This window comes from Mastigoproctus giganteus, chromosome 3 (assembly GCF_048544385.1).
Source record: "Mastigoproctus giganteus isolate SK-2022 chromosome 3, ASM4854438v1, whole genome shotgun sequence".
Taxonomy (NCBI): Eukaryota; Metazoa; Arthropoda; class Arachnida; order Uropygi; family Thelyphonidae; genus Mastigoproctus; species Mastigoproctus giganteus.
The window spans coordinates 17,768,393-17,787,158 of NC_143577.1; the positions used below are offsets into that span (position 1 = coordinate 17,768,393).

General features: G+C 35.4%; 1 protein-coding gene across 1 annotated transcript in view; it reads left to right on the plus strand.

Moving 5' to 3' along the window:
- The first annotated feature begins 835 nt into the window (after positions 1-835).
- The window catches only part of LOC150087757 (carnitine O-acetyltransferase-like), a 33,235-nt gene continuing 15,304 nt past the window's right edge, over positions 836-18,766 (plus strand). Inside the window, exons 1-6 of the mRNA XM_090369865.1 lie at positions 836-850; positions 3,056-3,142; positions 4,170-4,288; positions 4,891-4,944; positions 7,116-7,281; positions 11,337-11,508. Of these exons, the coding sequence (XP_090225991.1) occupies positions 836-850; positions 3,056-3,142; positions 4,170-4,288; positions 4,891-4,944; positions 7,116-7,281; positions 11,337-11,508 (613 nt within the window). The remainder of the gene's footprint in view (positions 851-3,055; positions 3,143-4,169; positions 4,289-4,890; positions 4,945-7,115; positions 7,282-11,336; positions 11,509-18,766) is intronic.

The window sequence follows — 18,766 nt, forward strand, 5'->3', positions numbered from 1 at the left end:
TTTTGTTGATGTACCCCTGGTAAGGGATACATCAACAAAAAAAAAAAGGAATAGGGGTAGAATATTCTTCAAGGAAGAATATTCTACCCCTATTCTATTTTCTTCTATGAGATTTGTGTCCTTAAATGAATTTTTGTGGTAACACCTGTTGATGGTAATTGGTGAATTAACCCATTAACACAAATTTAGTATATCTATTGAAAATGTATAGATAATTTTTTATATGAAGTCCATTTTGTATATCAGTATAACCCCCTCCCCACACCCCAAAAGAACCTCATGAATCCCCTGGAGTTTGCAACTGCTGTTTGAATACCACTGATGTATATGATATTTTTCCAGAATTTGGGAAGATAACTTGGTTTTATTGTAAAGTGACTATATCTTTAACCTGTGGCAGTATACAAAATTTATAAGGGCACAGAAGTCCTTTTCAAAATAAATACCCTTTTCAGCCAAAGGTCTTGAACTTTTATTAGAGAAATCAACAAAATTCTTATTGAAAGTTATTATGACACTAGACAAACATGATGGTTTGAGTGTAGCAATGTTAAAAGGTGGTGGTGGTATCTATTGGGAGTTCACTATCTCCCACATTCCATCATATGCCCTGCCACAAAATTAAAATTACTGTTTGAATCTATTGCTGTATCGCCATTTTTGAATAATCATTCTCTCATAGATTAAGAAGATGTCTTCAGTTCCATATGGAATGCAAAGTGGAGAAATGTTATCTAACCAGAATCTCCTGCCTAAGCAGCCAGTACCTCCGCTTGAAGCATCACTGGAAAAGTATTTACTCTCAGTTAAACCATTATTAACTGAAAGTGAGTTTATGCATACGACAAAGGTAAGTCTTGTACAGTTTACAATTTCTATTATGCTCATCAATGTATCTAGGAATTGCCGGAGTGGGTGGTGGGCAAAGGAGCAAATGGATCATTTGAGGCTCTGATAATGAAATAACCTCCCTTGTTATTTTAACTCAACCCCCCCCCCCTTTTTCCATGAAATTTTTGGCCATGCACCTGATTTACCTTTGAGCATTACTAATATATTTAGGGAAATGTTTGGAGGTTAAATCCCCACCTTAACAAAATCTTTAAGTTTCTGTTCCATTTTCAGGATACTTTATTTAAAATGGTGATTAAGAAATTGTTATTTTAAATATACCATTAGATTTTTACTCTTAAAGCAGGCAGTGTTATAGCAGAAAATCAAGGAGCTCTTAAAAATGGTCTGGATGGCATTGAGAGAATATTGTCAATTTAAATTTATGTTGTGTGTGTGTGTGTGTGTCTTGTCTGAGAAAGAGTAAGCATCCCATCAATATTTAGTTTACTTAATTCGTTTAAAACTTTTTAAATACTTTAATCAAGTTATCCTTACAGATGGCTAATTTCCAGATGCTACAATTTACCGAAATCAAGTCTTTCTTGGTAAGAGCATGCTTTTGTGCTCCTTACTAATCTTATTCTCCTTTGTGCCTCCTCCTTTAGGTAGAAAATGAAACTACGGATTTTATGCAAGCCAACTGTGATATTGTTATCTGAACAGTATTGGCATATTTATTGTAAAACCCTGGTCTATATGAAGGGTGAGAGTTTAGAGTGGAATGTAGAATAAAAGAGTTTATCTCTACAAAGATAATTTCACTGATATAATCTGAGCAAATATTAGGACCAGGAGATTTAAAACAGTATTATAACCAGGGAAAAGTGGAATAGAACTCGCGCTTTTTCTCTTTGGAACTGTTTTAATGCTGAGTGATGCAAAGTTGAGACAATAGTCATGGGACAATAGTGGGAATTAAGCCATCACCATCATCAAGAAGTCATCATCATGTGATCAGAGGTACCTACAGAAAGATAGCATTATAACTCTGATTTTGTAATATTGTTGATGAAGAAGAGATCAAGTGTGTTAATTGTGTGGATGCTTTATTTAAAAATTAAAAGTTTATTTAAAATTCAGAATATTGGCTGATATTCTGATAGGTAAATGGATAATTTTTGTAAGTTAGTTAGTAATAAATGTTTGTCTTTTTTTGTAAGAAAAAAAGACATCGGTCCTGCCTTTTTCTCTTTAAATCTTCTGTTATATACTTGTTGAAGTGGATTGCTTAATTTAAATGATCTGTTTAGATTTTTTTTTGGGATAAATTCAAGTGTTTATCCTAGCATTGAAGTAGATATCGCTTTTGTCAGAGATAGTCCAAACTGTGTGCAGTTTACCCTTCAAATTCTTATTCATTGATACAAAATGTAAACAAACATCTGTAATAGATTTCATGTATTTCTTTTTTGTTGTTTAACTTAAACCAGTTTATATGTCTACAAGCCATAAAGACCTGCTGAATCTGCCCTGGACAATCAATAGTTAAAATGTATTTTGTAATTGTATAATATATCTGTAATTTGCAGTATAATATAATATATAATAATGAATTATAGTAGGCTTCCATAGCCGAGTGGTCAGGAGGAGTGCAGTAGCACACGCTCTTTGAGAAGACTGGGGTTCAAGCCCCTGACTGCTAAATACAGTTGAATCATTGAGGCTTCCATCCTGCAGTGGATCGATAATGGCAGCAGTTTACCTTTTTTTTAATGAATTATACATGAAACATTGTAGCGTATAGTTGTGTAGTGCTGCATATTGTTCTGTTGTATAATGCTACATTTTTTGTATATTATATAATGCTTGATTGATATTACTTGTGTAACTTAAACTCTTAGTAGTTATTGCAAGTATAATTGGCACATTATATTTTACTGTTAAATAATAAGTTTTGTATTTATTGCAGTTTTAAGTTTCTTAATAGTAATAAAATTAGCATTTTGATGGCATGTGAATCCTTATTGTAATATTAAATATTGGTATATAGAAATGCTCCTTTAATCTGGTAACTTTGAAGTCTCTCAATAAAGTAAGGTACTTATTAAACCTTTTGTTTGTTTTGCAGTGCATTCAGTTGTATATTTTTATTCCCAGGATTTCTGTTGTATAAATCTATGTATATAAATTTTCTTTTCATGTTATTTGCATTTTCTTATAGATAGTTAAAGATTTTGGAGCACCAGGAGGTATAGGTGAACAGCTTCATTCAAAATTAGTGCAGAGATCACAAGTCACTGAAAATTGGGTATAAAATTTTGTTGGAATTTTTTTGGTACAAACAGAAAATGAATTGTAAATTTTTAACTCTTAAAGCAGCATAGTTAGCATAGCTAATTTGTTATTCAATGCCATTCGTTTCTCTGACTGTTTCAGAGACGGCTGTCTCCTTCTTCAACACTGTTGAAGAAGGAGACAGCAGTTTCTGAAAGCTTCAGGTTTTATCACTTTTAATCCAGTTTATTTTAGATAATTTTATTGCTTCGGTATTTTTAACTATATTTTTAATGTTTTTTCTCGTAGTTTATTTTATCGTAATTTATTGTAATATTTTAGTCTTCCGATAGTGTTTTCATTATATTTTATTTCTGTATATTTTATTTTTATAGTAAATTTTTAATTCCTTGGCTGGTGTTTGTCTTTAATTATTGCAGTATGGAATTTCCCAGCCCCATAGGCCTGTTTGAAGATACAGTAATCCAAACCCTGTTCAAGTTTATACAATAATCTCTCATGAAGCACCAAGTCAAATTCTTTGTTAAAATCCAAATAAACTATTTCAAAAGTGTTCTCTAAATCCAGCTCATTAATAACTGTGTCAAAATAGCATACTTATTTAGTTAAACATGATTTTTCCTTAATAACACCACACTGTGAGTCTTTCAGAATGTCATATGAAATCTTGGGGTTTTACTATCGCAGAGTTCCACTATATTTTTATTATTTTATAATGCATTTGCATTGGGTAACATTACTTTGGAAGAATTAACTGATATATGATTATTTATACTTCATAAGATTGTGCTTTCCAAATTTTATTTTAACTTTTTTTTTTTTTTTAATGCCAAATAACTTTAAGCAAAATGTAATCTTTCATCTGATCCAGGCATGTGAATCTGAAATAGCATATTCAAGTTTTTTGTACTTTTAATGTAAAACAAATAACTTTTATTGTCTTATTGTATGCAAATGTGGTTTTTACAGTGCTCTTGGATCTGGTTAGGCTAGATAACCATTGCTAAATGTGGCTCATCTCTGATCTAAACTATTTCTAGCTTTCAGACTGGTGGCAAAAAATTGCATATTTGGAGAGACGCGATTCTGTTGTGATACACACCAGTCCTGGTACGGTTTTACCATTACAGAATTTCAAAAATAAGGATGAATATTTACGGTATGTCATTTTATTTGCTTACACATTCTTAAGTTATAATTAATGTGATTATTTATTTATTCAGGCTAAGGCCTAGCAAATGCAGAAGTTTAGTGATAAACTTCACTTAATTTCCTCTTTTTTTTCAATGATCTGGAAAAGAGCAACCATTGATTAAATCACATAAAATTTTTCGAACAGATTCATCTAAATCTGCCCATTATCAACACTTTAGCAGAAGCACAAAAACATCAAAGTAATAATGATTCTTCATGTCATCTATACTAATGCGTGTACATTTAGCATCTTATACAATACAGTTGCATTTTTAAATATCAGTATGATTAGTGCTCATTGCTTTATTTATTTCTTTATTTTAAAAAAATTTGAAAAAAAAAATTTGGAGGGTAATACTTTTTATGATGATATATCTGATCTGTTTGGGGAGTTTTATTATTTTAGCTATTTCTTTATTTAAACAAATTCTCTCTCTCTCTCTCTCTCTCTCTCTGTGAGAGTGGGGGGTTTATTCTGCACTTGTAAAACTTTGTTATTATTAAAAAACAAAGCAATAACTGTAAATTCTTATTTTACCACAAGTAAACATATTTCTTTTTTAACAGGGTTGCAGCTGGATTTGTAAAAGCAGTTTTGTGCTATCAAATGGAAATTAACAAGTAAGTTCAAAAGCTTTGTTATAATGGTAATGCCCACTCACGCATATTTTTTTTTATGAGAACCCCAAGCACGAGAGCTATTAGAACCTATAATACTTAGTACTGTGGCACCTCCGTAGCCAGGTGGGAAGGAGCAGCAGTGCGTAGCACACGCTTCTTGATTAGACCGGGGTTCGAGCCCGTCACCACCAAATACGGAGGATGCGGAAAGGTCAGGGAATGACCACCGCATATCCCAGAGCAATATGGCCTTAGTTGCTAATGCTCCTAAAAACCAAAATAACAAACAACAACAACAATAACAGCTAATGCTCCTAAAAACCAAACAACAAACAAACAAACTTAGTACTGTGCATGGATTGAAGATTGAGATGATGAAAGATGATACTTGTTGACATTAGACTAATTTCTGTAGATTGTAATTGTCAGGAAATATGTATGAAGGGAGGTTGTTCCAGAAAACAGAAGTTGAATGAATAAACGAGGAAGAAGAATTTCTTCATACTTATTCACTATGAAGAAATTACTACTGTAAAATATCATTACAATGAATGCCATTTAATTACAATCAAATACACATCAAATTATAATTTATAATTTGATGTGTGTGTGTGATTAATTTATTTTTCTGAAACTGCTGATTTAAGAGGACAATTTACTGGAATGTGCTCATTATGTCTGAGGTTAATATCACAAAATTTCAAATTGATTGATGAGATTTTTTTAAAACTATAACTTATGTACAGAAGAGTCATGTATGAGTTTGGACAGGATTGCATAGGTGAACAACATGATGCTGAATGGTTCATCCAGCTCAGTGGTACAGCTGTAATCCTTGTTCTGGAGCATTTAGATGAACATCAGAGTGTTAGGATTGGATAATTCACTGACAGGCTGCCACTGGCAGCTTTTGACTCTGGGAAGAAGAGTAGAGATAATGTTAATTCATTTTTGAGACATTCAGTGTCAAGAAACATCATTAATACATGGCTGGCAGAGTCAAGGCTGCATTGACTCCCTGCAACACATCTGATCATGTACAGTGACTTCAGTGGTGAAGAGAATGCTGGAAAGAATGATGAAAAGAATGAAAAATGGTGACTGATTGTCGTCAATGAGTCAAGGTCCTGTTTGTGAAGTGATAACAGAGGGACACCCTGGTGAAAGAGGTATTCCACAAAGAAATACAAATTGAATGCCATTAATTATGATATGGAGGTGATCTTTTATGATAGCTGTTTATTACTGATGATTTTTATCCAAGGTATTCTCACAGAGTGATGGTTGCAGCTGAAACTATAAACTTGTCCTTTTTCCATTTCTCCGCTGGTTTCATAATTCTTTATTCCATATAATACTTGGCTTCATACTGCTAATGTTTTTAGGCAGTTTTTCTGTTCTGGTTTACTAGGTTTCCTGATTTGGCTCCTATCAATGTTGGGTTGTTTATTTGGACTTAATGACACAAGGGCAACTAGGCCATGGTGCACCTAATCTGTGGTAGGCTCGTATTGAATGTGTTTGAGTCATAATGGAATGGCAAATTAAGAGCTATGCCTCAACCAATCCAAACAAAAGCAGTTTTAAGGGAACAGTTAACCCATTATGTTATCCTCTTAGGGAAAGATATGCCTTGGGGGGGAGGGGTATCAGACACCTTTTTGACTTGGTGCCATGATGCCTAACAGCTTGCATTGTTACTGGAGGGAATCATAATTCCTAGTGATGTATTCACGTTAAATAAATATCTGTTTTGACATGATCTTTTGTTCTGATGTTTTGATCATTTCTTGCCTTTATCAATTTGCATACCAAATTGAATGGGTATAAAAAATTGTAAAAAATACTTTTATTGTAAAAAAAAAAATTAAAGTAGTATAACAATAGTAAAATTTGTGTTAAATATTAATACACTGTTTTTTTGTTAAATTTAAGAACTGAATTAGAATTATTATCTGGATTGGTAGGATATACTTTTTTGGTAGAAATGATAGCAAAGAATTATAGGGGAATGACAAATGGGAAGGTGTGAACAGCCAGCATATCCTAGACAATAGTGTGATACTGAAGTGAAGCAGGAAAATTATGTTTATATACTCTTTGTTGATTGTAAATATAAAATATATTAAAGTATATGTAAATATATTTATATTAGGATATATTTTTAATAGTCATCTTCTAATGCCTGATATGATGGGAAAGGAGCCTTTAGACATGCTTCAATATTTTAAAATCTTCTGTACGTGTCGCATACCAGAACGTGGCTGTGACAGACTTGTATACTTTAGTGAACAGCCAAATCCTCCCAAGCACATTGTAGTTGCCCGCAACAATCATGTAAGTACTCTCCAGAACCTTTAACTTATTGTGATTTGATATGCCATGAAATTTGTCAAACTGTTCTTTTCTGAAGATCAAAGTAAGTAGTAGTTTCACTAGTGAGTAGTTTCAGAGAAGAGATTAATTTTAAGTAAAATACCAGAATTGCAGATAACATTAAAGTCATAATGCTGAATAATTTAGCCTTTTATTTTTTATTGGTTTTCAGATTTAATTGGTTAAATGTAAATTATTCCCTTTTGCTGACTTCTGTGGTGGGGAGGATTAAATTATACATCTGAATTATTAATTGAGCAAATATCAGATATATCCACTAAGTGAAACATTCAACCTGTATTGCAAGTATGGCTTCCTAATAATAATGAAACCTACATATTTCATCAACACAACTTGTAAATTGTGAATAAATTTGAGAAATTTCCTTACTCTGTACCAAATTTGAAAAAAATAGACATTTGGACAAGGTTCAAATGATAAAAAAAAAATTAATAACCTGTTTCACCAATGAATAAAATATATTAAAAAATTGCACTTTTTCTCCATCTCATTCTTAAATTAAACAATTTTAGATGTAGTTTAGCATAGATTAATAATGTATGAATATTATTTATGTATTATTATTATTAGTATTAGTCATAAGGTTTTTGCTGCACTAGCAAAAAAAAAAAAAAATACAGGTAAGAAAATACAGATTATGCACTTCCCTCCTCATGTAGGTAATTATCTAGTTAACCTTTGAATTTCTTCAAACTGTCAGCTTCAACTGCCTGTGGAGGCAACTTGTTCTAGTGATCAACAACTCACTTGCTAAAGGAAAACTTCCTACAATCTGGTCTAAATCTTTTCCCCTCTAATTTGAATTTATGGCTTCTAGCTCTGGAATTCTTTATAACATTGAAAATTCCACCTTCATTCCTTTTACTAACCCCCTCTCAGAGCCCTATAAGCCTCAATCAGGTCTTCTGTAAGGTGCCTGGTTGCCAAGCTTCATAGCCCATGTAATTGGGGTCTTTTCTCATACAGATCCCCTTTTGCCAATCTGACCATGAAAGTTGGCCATCTTTGGATCCTTTCAAGAAGCTTAATGTCTTTTTTCAGATGAGGTCTCCATACTTGTACACAGTGTCCAAAATATGCTTTTACAATTGCCTAATACAGTGGTGTTATGACCTCCCTATCATTACAAGATGTTGTTCAATAAATTATTAATAGGACACCATGGGCTTTCCTGGCCATCTGTTTACATTTCTCAGAAAAATTTCATATCTGTGCATATTGTAACTCCCAGATCCCTTTCTTTCTACACTGTTTTTAATTCAGCTCCACCAAGCGTATAAGTTATTTTGAGATTGCTATTCCCCAATTTTAAGATCTTGCATTTTGCAGGCGCCTCCATAGCCAGGTGGGAAGGAGCAGCAGTGCGTAGCACATGCTTCTTGATTAGACCGGGGTTCGAGCCCGTCACCACCAAATACGAAGGATGCGGAAAGGTCATTCAGGGAATGACCACCGCATATCACGGAGCAATATGGCCTTAGTTGCTAATGCTCCTAAAAACCAAATAACAAACAAACAAAAACAAACAAACTTGCATTTTGCTGCATTAAAACATAGCTGCCATTTTTCTGAACATTCTTGAAGCCTGTTCAAGTGATCCTGAAGGAGTATTGCTTGCCACCAGTCATTAATGACTCTCCCAATCTTTATGTCATCTGCAGATTTTGACATCATGCCCTTTATCTCTTTGTGGATGTTGTTCATGAAAATCAGAAACAAACAGTTGTTAAAGAACCGATTCTTGGGGGACTCAACTTCTAACATTACACTAATCTGAAGACAGAGGATTGTGATCCATTGATCACAATCCTCTGTCTTCTGCCCTGCAGCCACCTTAGAATCTTTCCAGTAATCCCAACACGTTCTAGCTTATGCAGTAACCTCTCATGAGGAACTGAGTCAACACTAACTGTCCATGCTAATTGCCTACATTGAGCTGCAACAATAGGAAGTGCAGGAATTTTATATATATTTAGAGAGATCTAGTAAACTGCAGATATATTTCATATTTTAATTTTATAAATTAGCATATTTTATTTTTATATATGAACCTTGAACCCATAGCGAACCAGGGGCCCAAACTCATGATGAGACAATATTGATTGTAATTTATTATGACTAGAGGTGGACTCACACATTATCATTTCCTGAATGAATAAATATTTTTTTATTTTTTAAGGTTTCCAATACCTTTTGAGAGAATAGAGTAAATTTGTTTATTAAAACAAATGAAGAATGAATATCATTTTCTCATACTTCTCTGTACTATAAAATAAAATGCTGTAAAGCTATCATTTTTCATTATATTGTAAAATTAAATTAAAATGAAATAGTTTATTTAGTTTTTATTGTAGTATATTGGATTTAGTTTATTATATTCACTTGTATGGAGTTTACTTTAATCATGTCACTACTTTATACAGGATTGTTACTTCTTGGTATTTAATGTGCAAATTAGTTACTGTCATTTTTCTTGCAGTTGCACTAAGGAAATATCAAGTTAGTTATAATGATAAACTCATTATATTATTGTCAGTGGGTAGCCAGCTTTGAAAGTGAACTGTAGTATTTGTTATTCATTGTGAGCAAATGGATAGCCTAACAAATAAATAAACTTGGCAGCAGTTACTGGAAGTCAACAAATACAAAGTTTAATCAGAAAGTTTGGTGAATGTTTTTATAAATCTTAAACACATGGTGGTAAGCAAAAGGATTTGAGCTGAGCTTACTACAACATCTTTTGAGCATACACAGAACAAGTTTTAACTTATGTGCCAATTTAACAGAAAGCTGCTTTGAGTGAATCTTGTTTTTTCTCATTGTTTGTATGTATGGAAAAATTAACTTTGAGCAACATGGAAAGTTAGCCACTGAAAAAAACAAACATATAACACTCATTATAGTTTATGGAGATAATGCTTTGACAAAAAAAAAGAAACAGTTTTCAAGTGGTTTGGGCATGAGGGAACGTTTTCACTTGAAGATGAAGAAAGAAGCAGTCACCTGTCAATGTCCTGAAATAATTAAAATCAAACACCTTCACCATCATTCAACCAGATTGATGATTGACCATTGAAGAAATTTCTGAGGAAATACTCTTTCATTTGATATCATTTTGGCCATGGATTAGGGCATGAGATGAGCCAGAGCCGAGTTTGTTCTTGCATTCTCACTCAAGATTAGGTTGACTATGTGGACATTTGTAGTTTTTTCTAATAGAGCTTAAGCCTGAATTCTGTCATCATCACTGGAGAGACTACAACATCCCTTACTGGTTGACTGCAGAAGTTAATGCAGAGAAGCATTATATTTAAGCTGCTTAAAATATAACAAATGTTTAATAATTTTGTTGTATTAAACTCATAGTTAAGCCACAGCTTGAGTATTATATACAGGTTTGGAACTTCTATTTCAGGAAAGAGGTACCAAAGAACAACAACAAGGTTAATCATTGATATAAAAAAACATTCTGAGAGAGAGAGAGAGAACAAGTGACCAATTACTTCATTTTGTTGGTTACAAAGTATCAAAATGAGATGTCTACATTGGAACTTGATTGAGGTATTTAAGGCTTTGAAAAGCTTTAACAAATTAAATAATGGGGATTTTTTTTTTATAGGTAGCGCAAACTAGGGGATGTGCATTAAATTAAGGAAGGATAGTTCTAGAGCAGAGATAAGAAATTTCTCTTTTAGTCAAATTTATTACCAATAAATTACCATGTAGTTTTATGGTAATTTATTGGTAATATATTCCAGTAGAACTAGAGAGCTTAAGTGAATTTAAGGAAGGGTTGGACAGATATCTGGATGGAACTAGATGACTTTTTTAAAGGGCTGATGCTGAATAAGTCTGGCTTTTTTGCATTGATTTGCCTTTATTAATACTGATGTTAAACCTTGCTTCTTTCACTTCGCTTTTCACAATGCAATTTTTTTTTTTTTAATTTCTATGTTTCATTTAAATTGACTATTTCAAACATTTTGCTTGTATAGTTTTTCCCCGTGAATGTGTATAATGATGATGGAACTTCCATCAGTGAGCGTGAAATCTTTGTTTATCTGAAGAGAATTATGACTCACTCGCAGTCAGAAGTGCCAGGTGTTGGTGTTCTGACAACTTTACCAAGGGATGAGTGGGCGCTGGCTTATGATAAGTTGTGCAAAGGTAAAATTAATCTAAATAAAATTGATTTTTTTATAAATTAATTTATTGTTATTATTGACAGAAAAATTCAGTCTTAACAATGACAATTTTATAATTATTGTATAATTGATTAAAAGTAGCATAGTGTTTCTTTATTATTAGTGTTGTTCTTATAATTCACATAATTTCTTTAATTTAAAAGTAGTGAAATGTTTTATTTAATTTTCTTTCCAGCGTATTTCAATAAACTGAAGCATTTTTGATCTTTAAAAAATTTATGAGGAGTGCAGTGTTGTGTAACCTTTTATTAGAATTTCTTAATTCCCATGTATGTCTTTCTCCTGCTGGAAATAGGTCTCTGTAAACATTTAGTTGACTGCATGGACTAGAATGGAAAAACACCATGGTGTTTTTCATGGTGACTGCATGGAACCAAAGGAATGGAAAATTACCTATATATCATCCATTTATAAAAAAGGAAATAGGCAAGATCCTGGGAACTATAGAAATACACAAAAAATATGAGAAATATTTTTTGAAGCACTCTGAGCTCAAGTCAAAAATAAAAAGTTTAATTTATAGTTGTACAGATAAATAAATAATATTTGTATGTTTTTTCTGTGTTTGGTATCAGTCCCAGAGACTTTCTGCTTTCACTGAAGCCAAATGCCTAATAGTCAGTGTTAAGGCTTGACATGTTCAGCTTAGAGACAAATACCAATAACTAGGTTCTGCCTAAGATGCTAATATCTTTTTAATTAATATAGTTTTACCAGAAAAGGCAAATTCATTATACATTTGAAAATCTGAGATGCCACAAGGATGACAGTTTCAAAGCTAATGGCTTTTCAGGCAAATGGTTTCTGTTGGCAAACACAAGTACTTAGCACTCAATTCATTGAGAGCAGAAAGTTTCTCTGTGAATGATATCAAATGAAGGAACAGTGTACAAAATTTTATTTGATTTCAATTACCATGTTGAAATATACCACTACAATCCTATAGTATAGATAAATTAAAATATAGAATAATGTTTTACAGATGTGTCGAGCTAAGAAAAATACCAAAGGAATGGAAAATTAGCTATATATCATCCATTTATAAAAAAGGAAACAGGCAAGATCCTGGGAACTATAGAGGCCTAAGTGTGAACTGCACTATGTCCAGATTTGCACTCTAAGGTGCTTTAGTTAAAATTATGAGAGGAGGTAAAAGATAAGATTAGCAAAGAACAAAGTGCATTTAGATCCAGTCACTCATGTATGGACAATTTGTTTATTTTGCACCAACTAGTGGAGAAAAGAAGAGCAAGGACTAAAGACACCTACTTTGCCTTCATCGATCTAGAAAACCCTCGCAGCTCTGCGAAGAAAGGAATCACGTAAAACTCTATAACAGATGTCAATTAATCCTGAGCTTGTTCAAATGATTAGGGAATTATATGATAATTCCCTAATCATTCAAGGCCTTGAATGGGTTGAGCAAGCTGAATGCTGATGGGATTCTTCCTCTTGCTCAGACTAAGAATCTGAGGGGGCTGGGCACAGTTTCAAATTGAGGAAAGATAGTTGTAGAATAGATATGCGGAAGTTTGCCTTTAGCCAGCGAGTAGTTGATTGGTGGAACAGGTTTCCATCTTTTGTTGTGGAAGCTAATAGGCTAAATAAATTTAAGGCTGAGCTGGACAGGCATTTGGAACAAATAGAGGGGTGAAGTGGGAGTTTTTTTTTTGCTGGTGCTGCATAAGCTTGCTTTCTTGCATCATATGCCTCTACTAATGCTAATGCTAATTGCTTAATGTTTACTTGGAATGCACCTTGCAAGAATGGAAAAGAAGCTGTTGTGGAATGGGAGTACCAGTTAATGACAGATATTTATAGAATTTCAGTTTTGCCAATGATCAGCTCATCATAGCACAAGAAGCTTATGAATTGGAATTCATGATAAGTAAATTGAATCTCACATATAACCAGTGGGGCCTCAAGATCACTTCACAAAAACAGAATTCTAAGCATAGCAGAGCATCTAGATGAATTGGAAGTTGCACAATCTGTACCTCTAAAAACTGTTGACTTCAAGTACTTTGACTGTATTATAACTAAAGAAGGACTTGGGGAAAGAGGAAGTTAGCACACTAATTCATCAAAGTAGGAAGATTCTTTGTGCCATCGATACTATGTGGTGGGACAAAAATATCTTCCTTAGAACGAAAAAACATGTCGGACAGTCGTTAGTGGAATCGATAATACTTTGTAATGGATGTGAGGTGTAGACACTGAAAGAAGGTGATAGAAAGAAGCTTAGGGCCCCAGCGATGGACTACCTTCATCGAAGTGCTAGAGTTTCCAAGCTTGAGAGGGTTACAAACAGGGAAATTAGAAGGTGTTTGCATGCAGATGAAGGTATTATATAATGAATTGAAAATAGGAGACTGAGATGGTTTGAACATCTTCTACGCATGAATGAAGAGAGATGGCCTAAAGTTTTATATGAGTGGATACCACGAGGGAATAGAACGTGAGGATGTCCTAGAAAATTATGGAAGGAGGGTGCAATATCATACGACTACGATCTGTCGTATAACGTTGAACATAGATAAATAAAATATAAAATAAACTGACTGTAAAGTATTCATTAAAATCTTTTGAATTGTACATGAATTAAAATTATGTGTAAATAAATAATAAAAATAAATAAATAAAACTAAATGGTAGCTTTCGGCAGTGCATATTGCTTTTATTCAATCATTAAGATTCTAATACTAGTGTCATCATTTCTATAATACATGTATGAGTATGTCATTTCTATAGCAATAATTGAGGAGAATTAGCCTTACCAAGGTAAGAGTTACCAGTTACCATACAAGTTGACACTGTTTACATCTTGAGATTTTCATAGTGTAATCCATTACGTTGGTAAAATCTGTATATGTCACCAAAGTTGTTAGAGCAAGGTATGTATGCAAATTTCAACATCTAGCAGATGCAAATTGGGCCTCTGGGACACTGGAAAATTTCCCCTATTTTAATGTACTGCACTTGCTTTTTGGCTTCTTTGACCTTTCTTTGCATGCTGTTAAAAAGAATAAAAATTTTTAAGTAAGTTTTATTAAATTAAATATCTTGACTGTTACTGTTTAAATGTAATAAATGTAGTATTGACATAATGATAATAATAAGGGCGCAATGGCCCAGTGGTTACGACACTGGACTACCAGCCTGATGGACCTGGGTTCGAGTACCGCCTTGACGGAAGCGAATGCGGCTACATCATGCTGGGAGACCGGTATAATAATAATAGTAATAAATTAGAATAATAATAATAAATAAATTAATAGTAATAAAAAATTTAATAAAATAAATAAACATTGTGAAAGTTGCTCCAAGGGACCACTGGATGATGTCGCAGAGAAATATTAATCATACTGCATCGAATGTGGCACAGGATAAAAGTCACTCGTGTTCAGGCCTTAGGCAGAAGGGTCGGTTCAAAAAAATCATAGATGATCTCCTGAGGAAGACAGTGGAACAAGTGGCACTGTCCCCCGTATGGCTACCACAAGAGAAGGGCAAGACCATCCAGCCCCACCAACCGGAAGTGCTTCCTGCGCATCTGTGATAGTGACCACGCAGGAAGGGAGAAAACACCAACGCATGAAGTGGAGCATCGTAATGAATACATACATCATGCAAGCACACTACGAAATAACGAAGCTGGAGACTGATATGAGGCCTTACAGGGCGAGACTACATACCAAGTGGCTGGAACAATTCCCGGATATTCAGGTCACCGAACAGCGAATAGCGGACCAGGGAAGGACCATCATCATGAAGAACCTAATAGCCCTTGCAATCTTGGAAAAAATCGAGCAGGATGTGAGCGATCAACTACAAAGGATAAAGAATATGGAACCAGAGGAGGAAGAACATACCACCACCGAACTAGAGGCAGAAGAGCAAGAGGAAATACAGCCCGCAGCAGCTGAAGTGGAAACAGACGAGGTCATGATATCCAGAATAGAGGATGAGTGGAAGAAGGCCCTAACAGAATTCGAAGGAATGGATCCCACAAAGACTCACGTGATACTGAAGCAGAGGCCGAATAGAACATTGTGGAGAGTCACAATGAGACCACCTGAATCGGCACATAATACCGCATTAACAAGAAACCTGGCGAAATATAGGCCAATCACCTGCCTTCCAACATGTACAAGATCCTGACCAGCTGCATAACCAGGACGATAACAGACCACTTGGAGAGGCAGAGCATAATGGCCAAACAGCAGAAAGGATGCAAGTGGCTGAGCAAAGGATGCAAGGAGCAATTAACCATAGATGCTGCGGTTATGGAGCAACCATACAAGAATCGCTGCAACATACTACATGCACAGCCTACATCAATTACCGCAAGGCCTTTGACTCCATGCCTCATAGTTGGCTAATAGAGATGCTGAAAATCTACAAAGTCAATTCGATAGTGACAAACTTCCTAGGAGAAATGATGGCGAAATGGAGTACCACCATTAAGGTTGAAAACATTACAACCAGGCCAATCCCCATCAGGAGAGGAATCTTTCAGGAAGATACCCTGAGCCCATTGTGGTTCTGCCTAGCACTTAACCCACTATCTACCATGCTAAACAGTAGCAAGTGTGGAGCAAGTGTGGATATAACCTCAAAGAAGGAAGAGGTGCCTCCGTAGCCAGGTGGGAAGGAGCAGCAGTGCGTAGCACACGCTTCTTGATTAGACCGGGGTTCGAGCCTGTCACCACCAAATACGGAGGATGCGGAAAGGTCAGGGAATGACCACCGCATATCCCGGAGCAATATGGCCTTAGTTGCTAATGCTCCTAAAAACCAAATAAACAACAACAACAAAGAAGGAAGGAAGAACCTGTACACCCTCACCCACCTGATGTATATGGATGACATCAAGCTCTACGGGGGAACCGAGAAGCACCTTCAGCAACTACTCCAGATCACCGAAGAATTCAGCAAGGATATTAGGATGGAATTTGGTCTAGACAAATGCAAGACCCATGGATTGCGTCAGGGAAAATTAGTCAACCAAAACTACTAGCTGCAGAGTGGTAAAGAGATCAGAGCCATGGCAGAGGGAGAGGCCTACAAATACTTGGAGATGATGCAGGCTAAGCAGATACAGCACAAGGAAATTAAGGCCTGCCTGACCGAAAAATACCGTCAGAGACTCAGAAGCCTGCTGAATGGAGGAAACACAGTTAAAACCATAAACACCTATGCCGTCCCAGTGCTAACATACTCCTTCGGGGTCATAGATTGGACTAACAGCGAGCTGGAGGATATCATGAGAAAGGCAAGGACAGTGATGACCAAGAGCCGCCAACCCCACCCGAGAGCTGCTGTGGAGAGACTGGCAATTGCCTGGGAAGAAGGCGCCTGATAGACCTCATTGAGCAACAGAAGACAGCGATAGTTAACCTGAAGGATTGCTTCCAGAAACACACAGAATCACTCCACCAGGCCATAAGGAAGGTAGACAAGCAGTATACCCCACTCAACCTAAGCGAGGAGCCCCCCAACCAGGAGGTACAAACAAAGCTAGAAAGTTGGGGAGAGAAGACACTCCATGGCAAACACTACAATGATCTCCATCAGGGTCACATAGATAAAATTGCTTCCAATGCATGGCTCACCAGCAGGATGCTCTTCCCCCGAGACTGAAGGATTCATGCTCGCCATCCAAGACCAAGTAATCAACACCAGGAACTATAGAAAATACATCGCCAAGGAGCCTGGAGTGTTAGATGACACATGTCGATGATGCTACCTGGCCTCAGAAACGATCCAACACATCACCGCGGGATGCATGGTGATCACCCAGACTGAGTACACTCGTAGACACGACCAGGTAGCCAGGATAGTACATCAGAAGCTAGCAAGGAAATACCAGTTGATTGAAGAAAGTGTACCATACTACAAGTACGAACCCCAATACTGGAGACCCCAACCCACAAGCTGTACTGGGACCGCGCCATAATAACGGATAGGACAATCCTGCACAACAGACTGGACATAATCCTTGTGGACAAGAAAGAAAAGGCTACCTATCTGATTGACATAGCTGTACCCAACACTGGCAAACTGCAGAAAACCCATGGGGAAAAAATCCAGGAAGTACACGAACCTAAGACAGGAGATCAAAGAGATGTGGCATATGCAACAAGTAACGACCATACCGATCATCGTGTCAACCACAGTTATGGTGCTAAAGACTCTACATAACAGCCTAGCAGCAATAGGTCTCCCAGCAAACACCTACAAGGAACTCCAGAAAGTCGCAATCCTGAACACCTTTAGGATTGTCAGAGAGTTCCTCGACCAACAGTAACATCATACCTAACAACAACAACAACAACAACCCTGTGTACTTGGTAGCAAGGCCCGTCACGTGGTGGAACCCCCAATCAAGGAGAAATAATATAAGAGCATCAATAATAATATTGCCATTCTGTCATTAACGAAATTTATTGATGCCATACTGAACACACGGACACACACCACACACACATAAAAGACACTAATTATTGTATCAGAAAAGAAAGTGGATGAATGACATTGAATTAAGGTAGAGAGAGAGAGAGAGAGAGAGAGAGAGAGAGAGAGAGGGGGGGGGGGAGGGGGGGAGAGAGAGAGAGAGAGAGAGAGAGAGAGAGAGAGAGAGAGAGAGAGAGAGAGAGAGAGAGAGAGTGTGTGTGTGTGAATGAATGATACAAATGCACCGATAGATGGGAAGACACTGAATTGTAAAGAATTGCATTCTACCTTTAAAACAAATTAGGTTAACTATGAAATAAATACATGTAATACCTGCACTGGAAATGATTTATATGAAGTAAACAAACTGCATTGTAAACAATTCCTAGACTTTAGTCTTTATCATCCCTTTTCCAAAACTAAAACTTAAGAGGAAGGAGAGTTATTCCTTCTTGGAACCTTAAAAAAACAAGTGAAAGTGGGAAAGCATTTTAAATGGGAGTACAGTATGTTAAAAATGCATCGTACTTCATAGGACTGATTATGGAACCAAAAGAAAAGAACACTAAAAGTAGGATATCACTATAAGCAGGAGTGTTATAATGGGAGTTTACTGTATATAACTGCACATATCTTATATTTTTCTTAAATTTGTGAAAAAAATGAAAATGAAAATATATTATATCTGATTTTATTGCAGGCATCAATGCTTTATATATTTTATGAAATTCACCTCCAATTTTATTTGGATGCAAAAACACAAT